Source organism: Rattus norvegicus, chromosome 5 (assembly GCF_021556685.1).
Source record: "Rattus norvegicus strain SHRSP/BbbUtx chromosome 5, alternate assembly SHRSP_T2T, whole genome shotgun sequence".
In the NCBI taxonomy this organism is placed as follows: Eukaryota; Metazoa; Chordata; class Mammalia; order Rodentia; family Muridae; genus Rattus; species Rattus norvegicus.
Genome location: NC_141538.1, coordinates 135258848 through 135279356, shown reverse-complemented (window position 1 = coordinate 135279356; position 20509 = coordinate 135258848). Strand labels below are relative to the sequence as shown.

The following is a 20509-nucleotide window of genomic DNA, read 5'->3' as shown; positions in this document are numbered from 1 at the left end:
CTATGAACTATCACGTGGGACCTGAGGGAGCTGGGCCCAGGTTCTCCTGTTTAACTTTTGTCCTAGTTCTGTGGATGCTGCTCAGTTGTCTGGGAGCCTGGGCCTATTAAAGTTTAAAGAACTGCAGGGCGGGGTCAGGGGCAGGCCTAGGAAACAAGTTTCTCAGAGGCACAGGCAGCAAGCAGGGGATGAGTTATTCATGGGCCTGCAATGTGAGCTTTGGTTTGCTTCCCTATGGTCCAGTGGGCAGGCAGCCTAGGTTCCACTGTTGGTTCCTGGGCTGGAAGACTGGGCTTATGGCTTCATACGGTGCTCAGGGGGGTAAGGATGTGAGGAGACTCCCCAGTCTCATGCTCAAAGCTGACTCTGCTGGCCTCTGCCCCTTGGCCTAGCAGAGCACCTGGGACCCTGCTTGGAAACATGGAAGGAGGAACAGTCCTCCAGGTCTATTCTCTTCTCTGTGCTTTCCATGCCTCTCCTACCGCCCTGTCAGCTGCTGGCCCTAGGTGAGGCTGAGAGATCTTAGCCCAAGCCTTGATCTTAAGAAGCCTCATTAATCTCAGGTAGGCAATGGTACCAGCTCGTTTTAGCTCTAGTAGGAGGGAAGGCTAAGCCCTGGCAATTCCTGGCTGGAAAGAGCCAGCTGGGTAGGATAGGGTTGGACAGAGGAACTGGGCAAGAAGTGTCATGAAGCTGGGGCATGATAGGGACCTTTTAGCTTGAGTACCTCTACCCAGCCTGGCTGATCTGATAAACCTGTTTGGAGGACCAACCGAACTGAGCCTGAGCAGTGGTAACACGAGTCTAGTCTTGATTCCTGTCCCTCCTAGAGCCTAGCTCCAACCTTCATTAACTGCATTCCCTGGACCTATATGGATCAGGGCCCAGTCTTCCAGCACAGGCCTGTTCCCTGCTCTAACCTGGGGACACTTCTCAAGGTCACATTACCCTGCACTGAGCCCCCAGGCCTCCCCTTCATTGCTGTTTTGTTTCTTACCATCAGCCTCACAGTCCCCTCCCTCCACCGTTTCTCCCTCTTCAAGCTCCTCTTTCTTTCTCCCTGCTGAGCATCTGCCTGGTGCTTGCTGTCTAGCAAACCTCTCCTTGTCCCTCGAGACCTACACGGACAGCCATTGCTGTGCGGCCTTCCCAAACCGTGCCTGGGCTGCTCTGCCGCCCCAGCCCCACCGTAAGGGCTCCCTCTTCTTTGTTCTGCTTCTTTTGTCTGTGAACTCTGTGGCTGACCCCGGGGCAGCTTCTCCCCTCGTGGGATCCATGCACTGGGCTGAACAGGAGTGAAGCTTAACTGGAGCTGGTGGGTTAGGCAGGGTCTTGGTTGGGGTGAATGAGAGAGAAATAGACTTCTCCGTAGACAATTTTCAACAAAACAGCTTTTTATTGGGGGGGGAGGGAGAGGGATAAGGGCTGTATAAACCTTGGGGAGTGGGTAGAGGTTTTGGGGGTGAGTGTACATGGTTGGCTGGGGCTGAGATGCTGGGGAATGCTTCATTTGTATGAAGAGGGGTTCCAGGTGCTTTCTAGACATGTCCCTATAAGGTGAGAGGAAGTTTAGCCTTTAACTTTGACACCAGGCTACCTCAAGGGTGGAAGAGATGGGGGTTGCAAGGTTAGATGCAGGTCATGCTGGTCCAGAGCAGAGAGGAAACCATCCTATACCTGCCGGTCTCAGGATGAGATTTTCTAGGTTTGGACAAATCTAGACCTCACAGTTTCCCGCCCCATGTCCCTTCCTGGTTGCATGGCCTTCCAGCCTCGCACTCTGCAGAATGCTATGCTACAGAGACCTGGCTGAAGCTTCTGGATAAAGGATGGGACAGAGCTCTGGGCTTGGCCCTACATCTCCACCTTGAGTCATCAGGGAAGAGGACGTCAAGTAAGCTCCATCTCTACCAATAGTCTTCTCTTGCTTTACAGCATGGGGGAGGGGCTAAACAGGTCCGAAGGGCACCTGACAGAATCCTCAGCTGTAGGACCACAGAGCTTGGATGGTTCCTCAGGTCCCGTAAAGATGGAGTCTCAGGGTTGGGGATTTAGCTCAGTGGTAGAGCGCTTGCCTAAGAAGCGCAAGGCCCTGGGTTCGGTCCCCAGCTCTGAAAAAAAGAACCAAAAAAAAAAAAAGAAAAAAAAAAGATGGAGTCTCGGAAGCCAAGCCTTCCAATGCCATCTCCATGTTTCCAGAAGGCCCGAGTTTTCCCCTAATTTGTCGCCAGTTTATATCTCATGTCTCTGTCCTTTGTAAAGCATCTCTAAGGCTGGCTTCAGAAGGATGTCAAAATAAATGGCCATGAATACTTGTTCCCTCATGAGTCTCAGCGCCTTTCACAATGCCTTGCCTCCCACTCACCCTTAAGTGTTGGCATTGCTCTGGGTTAGTAGAGCCAGTACTGGCTCCTCTCAAGGTTCAAGGCTGAGAGGAGCTCTCCCACACTGTCATCAAGACAGATGCCCTGAGGCTGGGCTGGTCTTCACCACTTGCTCTGTCTTACTTCAGGCACCTGTGCTAGGTACTGTACCTCAAGCCAGATTCAAGAATGTTCTGATCTCTAAAATCCAGAGTCCAAATTCAACTTTTTCTGTTTAGCACTGTAGAGGCACTGGGGATATCAGTAAAGTGCTTGTTGTGCAAGCGTGAAGACTTCAGTTTGATTCCCAAAACAAACATTAAAAGCTGGACATGGTGACATGCACTTATAATTCCATTGCTGTGGAGGGCACAGACAGGTCCCTGAAGTTCACTGGCCAATGAATCTGACTCAGTAAATCTCAGGTCCCCGTGAGAAACTTTTCTTTCAGAAACAAAACAAAACCCCAGGATGAATGGCTCCTGAACACCTGAGCTTGACATCTGGCCTCTCCATGCATGCACACACATGTGCACACGCATATGTGCATGTGTGCCCATACATACACCCTCAACTGCTTGCTCTCCCATTCTTCCTTCAGTGTGGGCTAGATAACCCTTAGGGAAATACATGCAGTGATCTGCTTGCAGTTAGAGACGAGTTTAAGGAGGCTGATGGGGAGACAGTGAGCTACAGGAGCCTAGGCTCCATGAGTTCTGGCCCTTCCAAGTACCAGAGTCCTTCTCATGGGAGCCTGGGTTCTTCTGGAGCCATAGGCCTCAGAGCAGCACTGAGCTATGGCACAAACTCAGCCCCACCACAGAATCTCTTTTGTCTCCCAGGGAGGCAAAGGCTGAGAGGGTGCCTGCCTACAGAGATGTCTGCCTCTGGTGACTGTATGCTATGGCGGTTTCTGACTACGGAGGGGGTCTGTCTATGCCCTTTCTTTCTCAGGAATGTCAAGTCCCAGTGTGGGTTGAATGTGTGGAGGGAGAATGGTTGAATGAACCCCAGCTTAGTTTGGTTCTATTTATTTTCCATGATGGGTGAGAACCCTGGAACACAGTGTGATTAATTCACTGGTCCCCTGGGGGACAGGCAGCTTTCTTGGATGGTTCAGAAGCTAAAGTCAGGGAAGCAGCTTCCAAGGCAACTGCTACCATGGAAACAAGAATGTCAGCTTTCTGGGGACCTTGATCATAGGGTCCCTCCAGACCTGAAGCTGCTAAGAGTAGTTGGCATGAGGCCAATGCACGCTGGCTGTGAACTGGGTCTGGCAGGCTCTGTGGACCAGAAGGGAGAAGAGGCCCCAGAGTTTAAGGTGGACACGTGGAAGCCCAAGGACTTGGTCATCCATAGCCAGAGCTCCCAGGATCCAATTGAAACTAGTACTGGAGCTGGACCAATGTCCTCTGGTTGGATTTGAGAAGTGAGGCCTGAGGTCTGAGACATTCTAGGTGGCTGGAACCAGTCTCTTCCAAGATGGAAGGAAGGACAGCCAGAGGAAGTTGGTAGCAGAGACACAAATGTCTTTAGCTCGCCAGCTCCTTGAAGCCGGCTCCCTGAAGACTACAGCCCAGTGTGACTCCTGGGGCCGGAAAACTGGCTTTTACCATCCATCCCAAGTTTCAATGCTTGGACAAAGCACCACATGGCAGAGCTCCCTCTGAGCTTCCTCTATACTTGTCTCTGTCCAGCAGAGCTAGGACATTGAGGTGCCCCCGTGAATGGTGGCACAGGCAGGACTAGGACCCAGAACCTAGTCCAGCTTCCAATAGCAGACTGTTCCCTGGCACTACGGCTGTCCCTCTGACAGGGACCCCAGGACAGAGTGGTGGGCAGAGCAGCCAATCAAAATAAGGTTCTCTGGGCCCAGAAACCTGACATCTCAAAGTCAGATCAATCTACATTCCACACAGGGGCTCTCAGAGGACTCCCTGGGCAAGGAAAAGGGCAGCTTACTTCCAAGCTTGGTGTTACAGTTTTATTAACTTCACCCAGGAGACAAGATAAGTACAGCAAGATAACCAAAGATGATTGACTACCTGTTGGATGCTCCTAGAACAGCATGGCCCTTCACCATCATCACTTTAAACTTTTTACAGCTTGGTGAGCTAAACACCGCTATCCTCATTGAGAGCTGCTAAGAAATGGTCTCATATGTAATTTGCCTGGGAAACAAAACCCATGAGTGGCTGTGCTGGGACTTGAACCAACGCAGAGCAAGGCTCTGGATTCCAAGCCTCACTGGAAGGAATTCCAGTCCCACCATTCCTAGCTATACAGCTCTGGGTCACTTTCTTTGACTTTGTCTGCCTGTTTCTCCTGTCCGTTGGATACAATAATAGCATACACCCCCATAGGACAGCTGTGCAAACCAAATGCCTGTAATTACTTAGGGCAAGCCTACTGCTTTATAAATGTACAACTGTTAGCAAACCAAAGCTACACTGTATCATTTAATCAGCTTTCCAAGGGAGCGGGACCCTGTGAGGTTGGTGGGAGGGCACAGCCTGAGCAAAGGTCGCAAGGATGAGAGCTTGGGCTCTTGGGCTGCAGCAAGATTGGGGATAGTGGTGAGAGCTGTTTGATTTGGGAAGTGCTTGAAGACACCTTCTTCTTGTTGGACTGACCAGGCCAGTGCTCAAGTCCACAGACAGAATTCATTTCCTAGTTTTGGATGTTCAGGGGCTGGGAGCCTTTGGGCCATTTTACGAATCTGCTTTCCCAGCTGGCCTCACCTCAGGTGGATGAAGAGACGCAAAGGAAAGACCATCAACCATGCCAGCACAATATGCAGACATTCATGCTACAGGACATGGTAGCCCGACCAGAGCTGAGACCGGATTCCCTCTTGACATCTTGGGAAGTTATAAAGGCCCCTCCCACCCAGCTCCCTCTAGTCTGGGTATGGGTGGGAGGCACCATTTCTCTTTGTCGTCAACTCTGTTTGTTCAGTTTCTTTTTTCTTTTTCATTTTTTTCTTTTTTTTCGAGCTGGGAACCCAACCCAGGGCCTTGTGCTTGCTAGGCAAGCGCTCTACCACTGAGCTAAATCCCCAACCCCTGTCATCAACTCTGACAGGACAATATAGTCCTGGCATACATCAGGTCTGCAATAAGACATAGCGATGCTTTAGACGGGAAACATGGTCTTCTGTGGGGGTGGTACAGGGCTGTCCATTATAGCTCCTCTTGAAACCTGTGTGATGGCTACTGACCCCCCTCAACCACTTTTTGGTAAACAGTCTCTCAGAAGCAGAGTTGTTTATGACAGATGTGGTGTTTGATGAATTTCATTTCCTTAACTACAAACTACCACTATAATATCAATGTGGTATTATATTTGGGAATCCCTCCTGGAACTTCACTAGGCTCAGCTCCCATCTTGGAGGTCTGCCTCCTCCTCAAGTCTGCGGTTGAAGGAAGGACTACCAAGGCTGACACAGCTAAAATTTTAAATTATTTATTAAAATAAGCACAAGTTATGAGAGAATTTGGGTGGTCGTGGTTGACTAACGTATGTCACATGTGCAAATCTGTTTTATGTGACCCCACAGCTTATCTGACAGTGGCTGTGCCTTCATGTCTGGGGGCAGTGGGCACAGCATTTCTCAGAGCAGGGCAGCAGGGCTTCATCTCGGACACAGCAGTCTGACTGCCCTGGGTTTGTGCCTCTCTCCACAAAAGACCTGGGAGAAGGCAGTGGCAGACAAAGATGCGAAGGCACCGGTCTTTAAAGTTGGAGACAGTGGGGAGGAGGATTAAAACCCAAGTGCATGGGCATCTGCCTGGGGAAGTCCATGGGCTCACAGTGCGAGTTTGAAGTTCTATGGTTGCTGGAAGAACATGGTTAAAAATAAAGCAAACGCATTTTTAAAAAGGAATAATACTGACTTTAGCAACAATCCGAAACACGGAAGAGGATGATAAATGAGGAAGACATCTCGGTCAAGGCAAAGAAAGATTATGTGCTTCTCCGTGCTACAGACTGGAAGACTGATCTGGTTGGTTCCCTGCCCTTCCTGAATTGAGGGGATGGCTTTGCTCAGCCGGGGAGAAGACAGGCAGAGAGGACGTCTGTAGGACAGAGGAAGGTGGGAGAAGGTGACAGTGCAGGGGAGAAGAGGCGTGTCTGTCAGCTTCTGTCAGCTCCTGGAAGCCGGCTCCCTGAAGGCTGCAGCCCCAGCAGCCCCCACCAAAAGCTGGATCCGGGATCTGCACACTGGGAGCAGTTGGAGCCGGGCAGAGAGATGTTCCTGCTGCAGGCTATTATGCAAAGTGACAAGTGATTGCCTTCCTTTTCAAAGACAACCCCTTTGGAAAAAGCTTTTTCCTTTGAGGACCCAAGGGAAATGGGGGATGGGTGGGAACCCAGGAGCCTTTGAGGATGCTAAAGGCCTGCTGGGGCTGCAGGGCAGGTCCCTCTGCTAGCTTCACACTTTGACCTCGTAGGTTGTCAGGGGGCACCGACAAGGTGTGCCTGCATATCAGTTCAGAGCCCTGCGGGTGTGGAACAAGAGTTTGCTTCTCGGCCAGCGTGGGCCAGGGCTCGCCTTCGTGCCAGGCGAGATTTGGATGGAGGGGACAGCTTCATGGAGCAGAGGCCCTCGGCTAGGGCCTCGTGTTCCTCAGCCAGTTCATTCTCTTCATGCTGAGACAGCTGGCGGTTGAGGGCAATGGCCTCAGCTGCGAAGAGTGTCAAGTCCATGGTGCTGCTGTTTCTGTAGGGGCCAGGAAAGGCATGGAGAAGAGGGTGGCGGGATTGAGATCAGCCAGGCAGGCTCTCAGATGTACCTACCTACCCACTGCTGGGCTCTACAATCCAGCAGATTTTCCTGGCCCATGCTGCTCTCTCCTAAGCAGCTTTGCCTGGTTTCGAACCCTGCTTGACTAAGATGAGAACAGGCTGTGAGCCCGGGCAGGACAGTCAGGGCAAATGGTCCTTTTTCAGAGCACCTACCTCTGGGCTCTAAGCTTGGTAGGAATTTATCTACAACGGCCTCTCTCCACAAAAGAACTGGGAGAAGGCAGTGGCAGACAAAGATGTGAAGGCATCTGTGTCCTAGCACAAGTCAACTTGAGCTTACTGACTCTTACCTATTCCATCTCTAAAATGGATTCTGGAAACCTTTGTTTGTTGTGAAGACTATGGATATAGCACAGTCATTTGCTGCATGGAATTACAGTTGCTGACACAGACCACGTGATTGTATCACCCAGCATCATCGTTGATGATTGTACATGATGAGATTGTATTTCTTTTCTCTTCTCTGTTTTCAGGGCTGGGGACTGAAGCATTTCTCTCACTGCATTTTTTCAGGATGGACCCTGGTCTTTGAGCAATGCATGGCTGTGCATGAAATGCCTCTAGTACCACAGTGGACATGTGGTAGGTATTTAAGACACAGAGGCCATTATCATTCTTGTGTGCCTAACAGTGTATGTGGCAACTTGTCCCTCTGCCTTGTAGAGGCCTTGAACCCCTCCTCTCTCCTTTTGCTAGGAGCAGAACCCTCCTATGAAGATGAGCCATCGATAAAGACCACCTTCTGTTTGTAAATGGTGATTCACAGTCACGTTCAAGTGAGTAGAAAACAGGTTTTTCTGCAAAGAAGGGCTGGGATGAAGCTGAGAGAGAGGAATCTATGGAGATCAATGACAGGATTGAGGGGCACAGAGAACTCTCTGGAGAGGGCCTCATAGTCTGAAGATGGGCCCATTCCCCACACAAGGCTGAGATCTGAGGGAAAGTCAAGGCCAAGGTGGGAAGGCAGTGGGTAGGACAGAAGCGTTTACCTCTGAAGGACTTGCGGCGTGGGGAGTCCCCTTTCTGGAGCTTGCTAGAATGGGAAGGACAGATTGTGGGTAATGTTGCTCCCTCCTTCCAAGAGCTACCCCCACCCAGGCCAGCAGAGGGGGCAGGTTACTGCAGGTGCTTAGCCCAGCCTGGAGACTTGGTCTGCAGTCAGACCTTCTAAAGATGGAGTAGAGACGTACACTCTGAAGTCTCAGCTGCCCCTGCAGACAGTCTTCTCTCCCCTTTCCTGTTTAAGTCTTTACTTTCCCTGCCACTCTCCCACCCCGTTTCAAGCAGAGGTCTTGCTCCTTTGTGCACCCCCTAGCACTTTCTCCAGCACCCACCATACCGTTCTACAAGTCTACCTCTCTCCAGGCCTGGGCCTTACTTCTCTCTCTCCCACGAGGCTCTGATATGGTAAGGATGAGAACTAGCTACTGAGCTACTGTGACATCTCTCTGGCCTGGCAATGCTTGCCCCCTTCCAGCAGCAGGCTGCTTAGGGCCTGGCAGACCAAGGACATGGACTTCTTGGAGGGAAATGCTCAAATACTGTGACTGACCATGGATGATTTAAAGTTTTATATCGAGGACTTGGTTTCTGAACTCATGGAAAACACCACCACTTGCCTCTTAGGGCCCTGACTCCCAGCTGCAAGGAGAACCCTATGAGCCTAATGCAGTCACATAAGTTGTAGGACCTTGCTTGCCTCTGGGTACCCTTAGCTAATAATGTTTTATACCATAGACCTTGAATGGCAACTCCAGACTGCCTCCTGGGATGGGTGCCTCTGCTAACAGAGGGAACCATGTGTCAAATCCTCACAGGACATTAGGGTTTGGTGAGAGGGGGTGGCCAGGGTGAGATGTAAATCTTTGGCACAACAAGGGGCTGAGCCAGGAGTCATTCCTTCTACCATATGATGACTGGAGCTGCTGTCCCGCCTGTCCCCAGCTTGGGGAAGCCGCACTGTGAGGTGAGAGTTTCCTGGTGACACCTCCTGTAGGCCAGTAGAGGTCTCGTGCCACCCATCCTGCGGTCACTCACCCCTTGCACCCATGGATGCTGCAGAACTTGGGCAGCGCTGAGTCTCTGCTTCGCATCTCGAACCAGGAGCTTAGAGATGAGGTCTTTGGCCTCGGTGGAGATGTGAGCCCAGTCTTTGTCGGGAAACTCGTATTTGCCTTCCTGGATGCTTTCGAACAGCTTGTTCTGGGCAAAGAGAGTCCCTTCTGAGGTCACACTGGCCAGGGATGGGCAGGACATGCTGCTACTGATCTGGTCACCCTGACTCCAAGTCTGGTAGGAGTGTTGCTCATGGTTTGAGAGTGCCAAGGACACAGCCTCCTTCCTAAATGTCCCCTAGGTCCCTCAGTGACATTCAATGACCGTGGAAAGCAAAAATGGCTATGCCACTTGTAGGACAGGAGAGGTGATGCATGAACAGCAGCCTAAAGCAAAGCCCGTTCGTGGCTCCTGGAAACCTCCGCTGTCAGCATGCTACCCTCTCCTCCCTGCAGTGCACAAGAAGCGTTCTGGGCCTCCGTCTCTTGGTCTGTATTCATCCCACCTACAGATTTTGTCTCTTCCCCTGGGCAGGGCCCACTTGCGTGTGCTCAGGTCTGCTGGTCTCAATATTATAGCTGGCTGAATATCTATCTCTGTTTTACTTCTGGTCTCCCCCTCAGACTCGGGACACTCTCCCATCCTAAGCCTGTTGGTACCCCACGGTCACGCCGACCTCACCTATGCCCAGCGAGGTCAGGGCAGCACTTACCTGGCACATCCTGCATACCTCTCCCCGGTCCCAGCCGCAGTCAGCCCCACAGTGACCTACAAAGGGGGGGTAGCCACTCAGCATGATGTAGAGGACCACACCCAGGCTCCACAGGTCACAGCGCTTGTCATAGAAAGTAGCCTCGTCCCTAAAGACCTCCACCACCTCAGGTGCCATATACTCTGCAGAGCCGCACTGTAGGATAAGGGCATGGGAAGGGGAGATGGCGGAGAGAGAGGGTGAGTTCATGGGTGAGCAGACGGCAAAATGCAGAATGTATTTCAAGCAAGAGGAAGGAAGGATGAAGTCACAGACAGACAGACCAGCACCCCAAAGACACAAAGAGAAGTGTCAGCAGAGGAGGCATCATCCCGTATGGCTCACATGGCCAACTCCAAGTTGCCTTCCTGCCCTTTTGGGTCCTTCTCCAGTGGTCCCAGGAAAGGAGCCCCAGGAGCGCTTCCTTCTCCCATCTCTCTATAAGCAGACGTTGTATGTGTACATGCCAAGAATGGCACTGGAGAGGGCTCTGTGGAGATTTGCCTCCTTCTTGGAGGGGTTTAAAGTGGCTCTTGCCCAGCTCCCCACTAGCTTAGCGAAGGAAACCTAAGGCTTTAAAATTCAGAGGCCATCAAGTCTTGAACTCTGATGAGTGGTCCAATCTCCTCACCCTTTAGAAAGAGAAAGGTTCAGGATGGACGGCAGGGTAGCCAGGCAGTCTTGGGCCATGATTGTCCCCTCCCCCCACCCCAGTCCTAGCACAGGAGGCTGCCGAGAAGAATAAAAGACATGCGTTTTGCTTCCCCCTTATTATTTCAGGCTCACCTACTCCTACCCAGCCCTCTACCCTACCACTCCTAACTAATTTGATTAGAGGATGGTGAGTGCTCTCAGGAACAGATATTTTGTTTGCTACTGGCAATTAGCGTTAATGAATTTGAGAGCAAGGGAACATTGTATGTTGGATGCCGATATGAAAACACTCCTAATACTGTTGCTTAGAATAAGACACGATATAAGCATATGCAAAGGCAAGTGTTAAAAAAAAGGCTATTAGGAAAACTTACTGATGAAGCATGCAAATCTCAAAAGAATCATCGTAATTACAGCGTATTAAGTATGTGTGAGAGAGGTCTTCTGGGGAGCTCCCAGCACCGCAGTATGAAATGTGAAATGTGAAGGCGGAGAAACATTAGGAAAAGTGATCCTCTGTGTAAGAGGTCTGGGACCTCATGATCTTCCCACAGCATGACTCATGTACTTTCCTGGGTGGGATGACTGTTCTATCCTCCTCACAGGGGGATGACGGACTTATGGGGGCTCTTCAGATCTTATGTGCAATAGGGCACATACCAGTTCCCAGTTTTCATCTGGGACGAGTCAGGATGCAGCCTGGGCTGGAGACAACAGGCTCCTCTTTGGCCAATGAGCTCCAATGGCAATTTCAGTAGTGACTGGGTGGGGGTCAGTTTGAGAGCCAAAGGACACTCAGGCCTGAGAAATGCAGCATGGGGCTTCCCTTCCTATCTTTCTGTTCGGGGTGTCACAGATTCAAATGCTCCACACACACAGCAGCAGGGGCACAGGGTACTAGGCCATACGTACTGGAGTGGTCAGCTCTGGTGTGGTTATGGGAGTGCAGGAGTTGTTCAATTTTACTCCACTGCCCAAGTCAAAGTCACAAATTTTCACCGGAGACACCTGCAAAAGAAGACAGGACCTGCCATAGGAAACCAGAGGTTATGGGGACAGCAGCATGGCCAACAGAGGCTTGGTTGGCAGTGGCAGCTGCTCTCTCTACCAGACCATATTTCCTGTCCTTGGGTTAGTTAGCAAGACACCTGACGACAGACTCCAAGCTATCCTCTCCCCTACGAGCTTTGATTTCCTAAGGGATAAGGGGCTGCATTGGATGGTGTTAAGATTGCTGTAACCTAGCTGGCTGGTGGTGGCACACATCTTTAATCCCAGTACTCAGGAGGCAGAGACAGGAGGACCTCTGAGTTTGAGGCCAGTCTAGTCTACAGAGTGAGTTCCAGGACAGCCAGGAAGGCTGACCTTAGACTTACAGAGATCCACTGGCTTGTTTCCTGAGGGCTGAAATTAAAGGCATGTCACCACACCTCCTGTTGTAGCAATTCTTAAATGTATGACCTAGTGTCACCAATAATATACATCATTATCACCACGAGTTCCCACACTTCCAAGTGGGGACTGAACTCTTGGCAAATATTGCCCATTTGTGACCCCCAGCTCAGGCAACTCTGACCTACTCTGCCTTGATTGATTGACCTGCTTTAGACACTTCATGTAATTGGGACAAACACGCTTGTATAGGTAGCTCCTTCCGCTTAACTAAAGTGTTTTCACTGCTGTTTTGGGCAGTGCTGGGGGTGGAACCCCAGGCCTTGCATGCTAGGCTAGTACCCTAGCCATATCTCCAGTCCTGGCATAAATGTTCATGAATAGTAGAGCGGGTATCAGAACTTCATTCTGTTTAGGGTTGAATAGTATTCCCCATCGTATGTAGAGATCACATTTTGTTTATCCATTTTGTTGATGGGCACAGTGGCTACTAAGAATCATGTTGTTATACAGATTAGCACACAGATACCAGTTCTGGTTTCTCTTTTCAGTTCGGGGCACATCTGTAGGAGAACTGCTGTTTCTACACTTAGCCTTTGGAGGACCTGCCAAACCGTTTCCCACATTTCACAGCACCAGCAATGTGTGAGGATTCCAACCTACATCTTCCCTACCATGAGGCATTTTCCACTAAAATAGGAACAGCTGGCCTAGCGGGCGTACAGTGGCGTCTCGCTGCCACTCTGACCTGCAGTTTGCTAATAACTAATGGCGCAGAACATCTTTCCATGTGGTTGCGAGCCACCTGCAAGTCTTTGAGGAAAGTCTATTCAGACCCTTTGACCATTTCGGAATTGAGTTGCTGTTCTGTGGCCAAGTTTTAAGAGGCCTTTATATACTTTGAATATTAAACCCTGATCAGATAGACAACTTTCAAATTTCTCCCATTATTCAAGTTAGTTTTTCAGTTTCTTGATAATGCCTTTTGACATTTAGATTCTCTTAAAATTTAGGTTTTTTTTTTTCAACCATAAAAAAAGGGGCAATAAACATGCATGGAGAACAGATGAAAGAGAGGACCTGAAACACCGTGTAAGTCCGAGGCAGCAACGGAAGCTCTGAGCGCCCACGGGGCTCTAGGGCCTGCTCTAGCTCCTTAGTGTTCGTCCAGATATTCCATTACTGTGGGAAGACCTTCTGTATGGTTTTTAAAAAAACTCTCTAAGTGTCAGTTTCTGCATCCACAAAATGAAGATAATCATAGTGTCTATTCCAAGACATTTTATACATACTAAATAGGCATAAGTGCCTGGCACAGCGTGAATATTTGAAGTGTTAACTATAATTATTTCTAATGATCATAATAATGGTATATTATAAAGGTGTACACCAGAACCATTGATAGGAAGTCACAATCACAAAATCTTTGTTTTTGAGTTTTGAGACAGGTTCTATGTATCCTTGGCTGTCCTGGAACCCACTCTGTAGCCAGGCTGGCCTCGAACTCAGAGATCTGCCTGCTGCCTCTGCCTCCCCAATGCTGGGATTAAAGCAGAAGTCACAAGTTTTACTTGAGCTAATACATTAGCATCCCACAAAGAACTGTGCGTAGCGGACTGGCTCACACACTCACTTCTGGCTGTCCCTGAGCTAGGAGCTAAAGCTTCTACACCAAGACAACTGTTCTTGCAGTAGTCTGCGCATGTACACACACGGAGCTGCGAATGTGGGCTACTGGTACCATCAGTGTCTTCTTACACAGACTTGTTAATGTCATACGCTGTATAGAAATGCAAACACTTCCGTCTACTAGTGGCCACGGTAATGCTTACACGGGATGCACTGTTCAACAGAGGCATCAGTGTTTTACTGTTAATGAACGCCTTTGGAGATAGAAATAGAAACAAACTCTTATCAAGAGCTTGCTTCCTAATCATTAGTGGACACCATCTGGCATAATATCGTACCACAATTAGCATTTATAGGCAGAGACATAGTCATATAAAGGAACATATCTCAGTGGTCTCTGACTCTCGCCAAGTTCTCTGAAGCACTGTGACAGAAAATATTAATGCTGTTCAGGGTTCACATATTTTACAAGCCTGCAGGCTGAAGCCAATCGAACATACGATAAGATCAAAAAGATTCATGGAGTAAAGTACCTGGAAGTTTGTGGGGGGTGGGGGTCATTTTAGACAGGATTTCACTCTGTAGCCAAGGTTGGCTTTGAACTCGTGGTGACCCACCTGTCTCAGCCTCCTGAGTGCTGGGATTACAGGTGTAGGCTGCCACATCTGGCTGGGATGTGGGGATATTACACAATAGGTACAACCTTCTCATGTGCTCATACTAAGCTGCTCCTGGTGCTTGGCCAGGGAACTTCTGACCCCTGCAGTGAGGCAGGGAGGTATTCCTGATCAACGGGAACTGTAGCATCCCAAACCGGGCCCTAAGTACCTTTTCTGGAGATTCGCACAATATGTTTTCTGGCTTCAGATCACGGTGAGCAATGCCTGGAGTGACAACACAGCAAAGAAGGGGTTAGCATATGCACATAATTATCGCACATTCCACACACAATTAATTTTTTCCAAATGCTGTTGTTCGCAGATTAATTCCCAATTATGGTACATTAAAAAATCAACGAGCTGCGGGAGGCAGCGGTAACCAGAGACACAAACCGAAAGCCCGGTTGATTCTGCAAAGTTCTTTTGAAGTAGAGGCTTTAGAAGCCTGGCAGGGATAAGAAGCGCTAAACAAATCCCGGGCAGTCTGCTTTCAGCACGGCAGAGACAACCGAGGATTCTTACTGTGCCCCCTGACACAAAGCAAGGCAGACGGCCCGGCAAATGACCAGGCTTGGGACAGCGACGCGGAAATAATTAGTGCCTTGTTTGAGAGCATCTTGGGGACCTGGTCGGCTCTCCCTCATTTCTTCTTGTGTAACTGAGTTTAGGAAAAGAATCCTGCAGTGTGACTCCTGGAATGCTCTGAGGACCAAGCGTTCCTCTGCAGTTCTCCAGAGGCTTCTCAGTTCTCCTTCTTACCTGCTCTGCACCACATGCCTGTGCTTGGCTGCCCTGCCTGCAGCAAAGCTAGGATGGAGCTCACAGCTCTTCAGGGGAGACACCCCAGTGTCTGGGCCAGACCTCCTACAGAGGCCTGCACATAGCAGCTGGCCCACAAAGGTGTTCAATGTTGCTGAAATGGCCAAGAAGGGAAACCATCTTGTAAACGATAGAAAGGGATAGAGCTAATGAATGAAGCCATGGTGTTCTGGCAGACAACACGGAATTCTACCCTCCATCCCTCGACAGCACACACTGTACACAGCACTGCCACAAGGCCGGAAGACTGAATGCGCTGCTTCGAAGGCCTGGGAAGCAGCTGAAGATACAGAGTGATGGGGAAAGCAAACTTGCCACAGTCAGACTCCCTGGATCGGCGTCTCAGGCAGCCCTCTGATTCTCTATTAACACGCCCGGCCTTCTGAAGTTGCTTCACTAGAGAAGAAACAGCTGAGCTCCAGCAAGCTAAGTAACTTCATCAGTCACCTAATTGAATGAGAACCCAGAGCAACTCGGCCTGGCCTGCACAAATTGAGTCAGGCTACTGCTCACCGCACTAAAAGTGAAGGATATTTCCCATTATGGCAAGTGCTCCCACAGAAGATCACAAGCCGCACACAGAGCCTTACTCTCCAAATAGGTGACCGTGGCCCATCTATGCCTCAGCCCGAGGACTCGGGGAGCCGGGCTGTAATAAAGGCCTGCCTGAGTGAATGCGCCAGCCATTGAGCTGCTCCAGTTCATTTCCCAGAGGTTAAGCTGCAGTGTGTCCAGTATTTAAAAGTAGGGAACTTGTTTTGAGGCTGACCCATTCTTGCCCAATTCATCTTCCCGGCATGAAGTTATTTAGAAAACAGCCAAGTTCACCTGGAAATCATTTTTCATCCTCTCCAACTTTTGGTCACATGGGCAGCGGGCCAGCTAGATGGTAACAAGCACTTGAGAACTTCTAAGACACCATTGGCCTCTGTTCCCTTTAGTGCATTTTTGTAAATAAATAAATAAATAAAAAATAAAACTGCCTTTACCCCTCCTCCAAGGCATGGCTCCTGTGAAAAGCGTGACCCAGTTTTGCAATCTACAGAGGCAGCTTGGGGAGCAGTTGTAAATCTTTGTCAGGCGGGTGTTCCCTGCATGCACCCCGGCTTTCAGAGACAGAACCACTTCCATTCATCATGCTGTGCAGAGCACAGGTACCCCCTTCTAGGAATTTTCAGCTCAGGTGCAAAGTCAGGGCCTCAGCATGAACGCTAGCAGTTTGCAGAACACTTCCAGCCGCCGAGGAACCAGGAGTCAATGAACCTGGCCCTCTGCTCACCTGCCACATCTGGCTATGCTAGATGCTAGATGTCTGACACAGAGTGGGATCCATGTGTGGTGTGCCTGCAGCTGGGTCTGCACTCACAGCCACAGCTGTGCAGGAACTAGAGCTCACAAATTATTTGCTCCACCTCCATTTCCCCGCCCAAACCAGGAAGAATGCTTTACTTCAAGGAAAGTAATTTAGAAATAAAAACTCTTTAGGTCTAAAGGGAGAGGGTAGAGAAAGTAACATTTAACAAAGGTCTCACACACACACACACACTATATATATATATATATATATATATATATATATGTAAATATATATATGATACATATAATAAATATATATGTATAAATATAAACATATATAACAAAGGCTTAGAGCTTTTATTTGTGTATGTAGCTGTGTGAATCTTCTGTATGTACTGTGTATATATTCATATACATGACAAGAACTGTGCAGAATTACTCCATCACTATACATGGATACAGTTCCTGACATGTGTACACACGTATGCCCACAAGACATACAGAAGATACAGCCAACTACATAAATGAATGATTCACCCAATACATAGCAAGCGTAATGTGCTAACTACCACAGAGGACATGTCATCTCTTTCAATCCTTACCATAATGCCACAGGATACGTGCTACCACTGAAGGAACACGAGGGTAACTCAGTTTGCTGTGGCATTAAAACACGTATGTAATACTCCAACAGACTTACGGACATGCAGAAAGACTTAATCCACTACAGAAGTCCTTAAGTTATCCGATACGGAAGAGTTCCTAATCCTACCAGGTCACTGTGAAAGGGATACAGGTGGTACGCTTTAAAGGATGAAAACGGAGTGATGCTAAAATGCTCGCGTGGGAATGGGCCATCCGTTTATGAGTCTTACATTGTTTGTAAGGAAAAGGAGGGGCCGGGGAGATGGCTCGGTGGTTAAGAGTGCTAATCATTCTCCCAGAGGTCACAGTTTGGATTCCAGCACACACGTCAGGCAGCTCATAACCACCTGTAAGCCAAGCTCCAGGGGGATCTGAAGTTTCTGGCCTCTTTGCACATGTCTTTGCTACTTTGTGGGTTCTTCTTTTTTGTACCTTTTATTCCCCCTTCACCCCCATCACTAGATAGGAGAGAAAGATGGATGAGGGGGAAGATCTCTGAATCTGATTTCTTTCTTCTTTGAGCACAACTAGTAAGTAACAAACCACAGCCAGCCCCCTCGAATGACCAACAACTTATCAGGGGTCTAGCACTTATAAACCCGCTGAAAATTTTGCAGAATTTCAAATATCACTCAATCGCAGAAACTATCTACAGCTGGTAAAACCGTGCCTCTGCTAGAGCATGAGGCAAATCACAGTCAGCTGTTGCAGACAGTCTGAAGCAGCCCCACACCCCACATTATTTAATCTGGGATTAAAATAAAAGCATGTTCTTATAATAATCGTGTTTTTTCAAAGGAATCCAAAATTCCAGAATTCTCAAAAATGTCACTATACAGTACCACGCACAATCATACATGAACAATTTTTTTTTTCAGAGCTGAGAACTGAACCCAGGGCCTTGCGCTTCACTCTACCACTGAGCTAAATCCCCAATCCCAACATGCGCAATTAAAAATAAAATGAATTGGGGCTGGGGATTTAGCTCAGTGGTAGAGCGCTTACCTAGGAAGCGCAAGGCCCTGGGTTCGGTCCCCAGCTCCGAAAAAAAGAACCAAAAAATAAATAAATAAATAAATAAAATGAATTCTAAAAAAGAAGAGAATCATCACCTGCTTTGGGCACTGTGAAATCCAGTCTTTTAGCCCCTTCTTTTGCTTTTACCTCTATTCTACCCTCTACCATCCCCCACTTTCCACAGTAAAGCTTTGGAACCACGCCCCTCCCTCTCCCCTACTAGGTGGACAAGTTTGAATTGTGAGGTGCCAGCTGTGCCACCTCTTGGAGAGGTTCCCTGCCAGGACTGTTCCCTCTACCTTGGTATGCAGAGGCTGGGCCCACCCAACCCAAATCACCTTTAGTATGCAGGAAATCAAGGGCAGTGGCGACATCCCGCACCACTCTGCTGGCTTCTAGCTCATTGAAGTGCTTCCGCTTCTGGATGTGTGCTAGGATGGAGCCTGGGGGTGGGGTGGCAGGGGACAGAGGGACAAGAAAGAATGGCTTTGTAGGCTTTGTAAGTTAAGAGCATAACGTCTTAAAGGACAAGTTTGCAGTAGATACACAAGCTTACTTATTGATTAATGTCAAGCATGAACTCTAGTGCCTGGTACAGCAGGACCAGCGTATTTCTGCTGAACTAGATTGCTACCTTCTATGCCTGTCTACGAGGAGTTCAGAAGCAGAAGAATTATATACAAGGCAAAAAGATACTAATGCCACTGGGGCTCATCTGGCTTCTGAAATGAAAAGGAACCAACGGTGAAAACACACAGCTGTGGGGCTCACAGACATTCCCCCTCTTCTGAACTCCAATACAGAGAAGAACACAGGCAGGCCTTCCAGTGGAAATTCCCCACACTCCTGGTGTAGGCAAAGCCTCGGGGGGTGGGGACAGAAAAGACAGGATTGCTTTTCCTCCTGAACAGTCTCCCTCACATGTTATTATTAATTCTGTTGGCGATGATTACCATTTATCCAGTGTCTACTGTGTGCCCTAAACTGTTCAGTTCTCTTCGAATACATCTCAACACGAACGCACAGAATGAGCAGAGCAGATATCCTATTTTATGAATGGGCAACTTCCTGTCAAAAAAACGGTTAGGCAGCTTGCCTAAGCTCACACACAGCAAGTGGTGGAGCCATGACTTTTGCCTCAGAGCTTGTGCCACTTCCTTTCTGCATGCAGGACTGTGGTCCAACTGCTGACGGGTGGGTAGCCTTGGGTCCCTCCACTTCCCCTCCATCCCACAGACTGGCCTCACTAGAGCTACACCTTATGCTACAGAGGGTTCTTAACATGTAGTCCACAGTCTATACTCACTCCTGGAAGCCAGTGTGAGGCTTCCACTGGGCTGGGGGTGTCACTCCTGGGTCCTAAGAATGCCCATGATTATTTATTATGGTTTTGCCCTGCTGTTTGCCTGTTATTTATACATTTATTTAAAAAGCAAGGCAGGAAAAAATAGTTCACACACTTCTCAGGTGTCCCTAGGCACAGTCAGTTGTTTCGACAGAACCAATAGGCAGCACTTAGTGAACGCTTCGTGCCTAGCAGCCTGGTGCTAGGTGCTTCTTCTCAGAACTGTCTCCCTCAGTACAGCAGCCCTCTGAGGCAGGTGCTACCAAGAGCTCTATTTTACGGATGAGAATACTGTTTGCAAAGGGCTGTTTCCAAGGTCATGGAGGCCGACTGAGTGTGACTTTAGCTTAGCTCTGTTGGTTTCTATGTAGCCTTCCTCAGTCCCACACATTCTTGTAGCCTCCATCTTGCAAATGTGCCCTTCACCTGGGTGCCCAGAGGGGAGGGAATGTGTCATTCCAGTGACAGCAGTGTGGTGGCAGGAGAGGTATCTTCCTTCTAACTGAAGGGTGGCGTGTTCTTGTTCTCCCCTGTATCCCGAGTCTGTGTTTCAAACAATGGGGCCCTCCTCTCCTCTGTTTAGCCTTTCGAGACTTCATAATGTAAGCCAAAGCTTCCACTTCATAATTAATTTAGTTAAATAGTGGATGTGTCAAAACAGGGGATTGATAAATTGATCGCTAACAGTATCTATCTATGACTCCTAGTATAATGAAAAGGCATTTATAGACTATCCACACAGGTGACGTTCTAAGTACTGCAAAATGCTAATTACCATCCTTCCCTCCGGCCTCCCTTCTCCCAGACCAAGGGCAGTTTTTAAGTCCTTCATCCTTTTTATTAGCTTGACTCGTTTTAGAACTCTCTGGGATTCATGATGGATGATCACCACCCTGGGTCTTAATCCAAAGTCCAAACACATACTCAACAAGATATACCTCCTTGCAATTTCTCAAAGACCAAGTAAAATCGTGTGTCATCTTCAAAGAATTCAATCAGCTCCAAAATGTTCCTTAAATAGAGAAAAGGGGGGGGGGGAGCATTATATGCTAAAGTCCACTTACAAATATCCAAT

The 20509-nt window shown here is 48.8% G+C and overlaps 1 protein-coding gene across 37 annotated transcripts in view; it reads right to left on the bottom strand.

The window, feature by feature from the left end:
• Window positions 1-5812: 5812 nt before the first annotated feature.
• Window positions 5813-20509, bottom strand: part of Mknk1 (MAPK interacting serine/threonine kinase 1) — a 39482-nt gene continuing 24785 nt past the window's right edge. For 8 of the 37 annotated variants that reach the window (XM_087550536.1, NM_001438127.1, XM_087550538.1 and 5 more), the window contains 8 exon segments: window positions 20373-20446; window positions 18428-18532; window positions 14482-14537; window positions 11545-11640; window positions 9940-10134; window positions 9210-9374; window positions 8162-8205; window positions 5813-7086 (listed from right to left, as the gene is read on the bottom strand). In XM_087550536.1, the coding sequence (XP_087406662.1) occupies window positions 6858-7086; window positions 8162-8205; window positions 9210-9374; window positions 9940-10134; window positions 11545-11640; window positions 14482-14537; window positions 18428-18532; window positions 20373-20446 (964 nt within the window). In that variant the 3' untranslated portion in view covers window positions 5813-6857. 37 annotated transcript variants of the gene reach the window in all.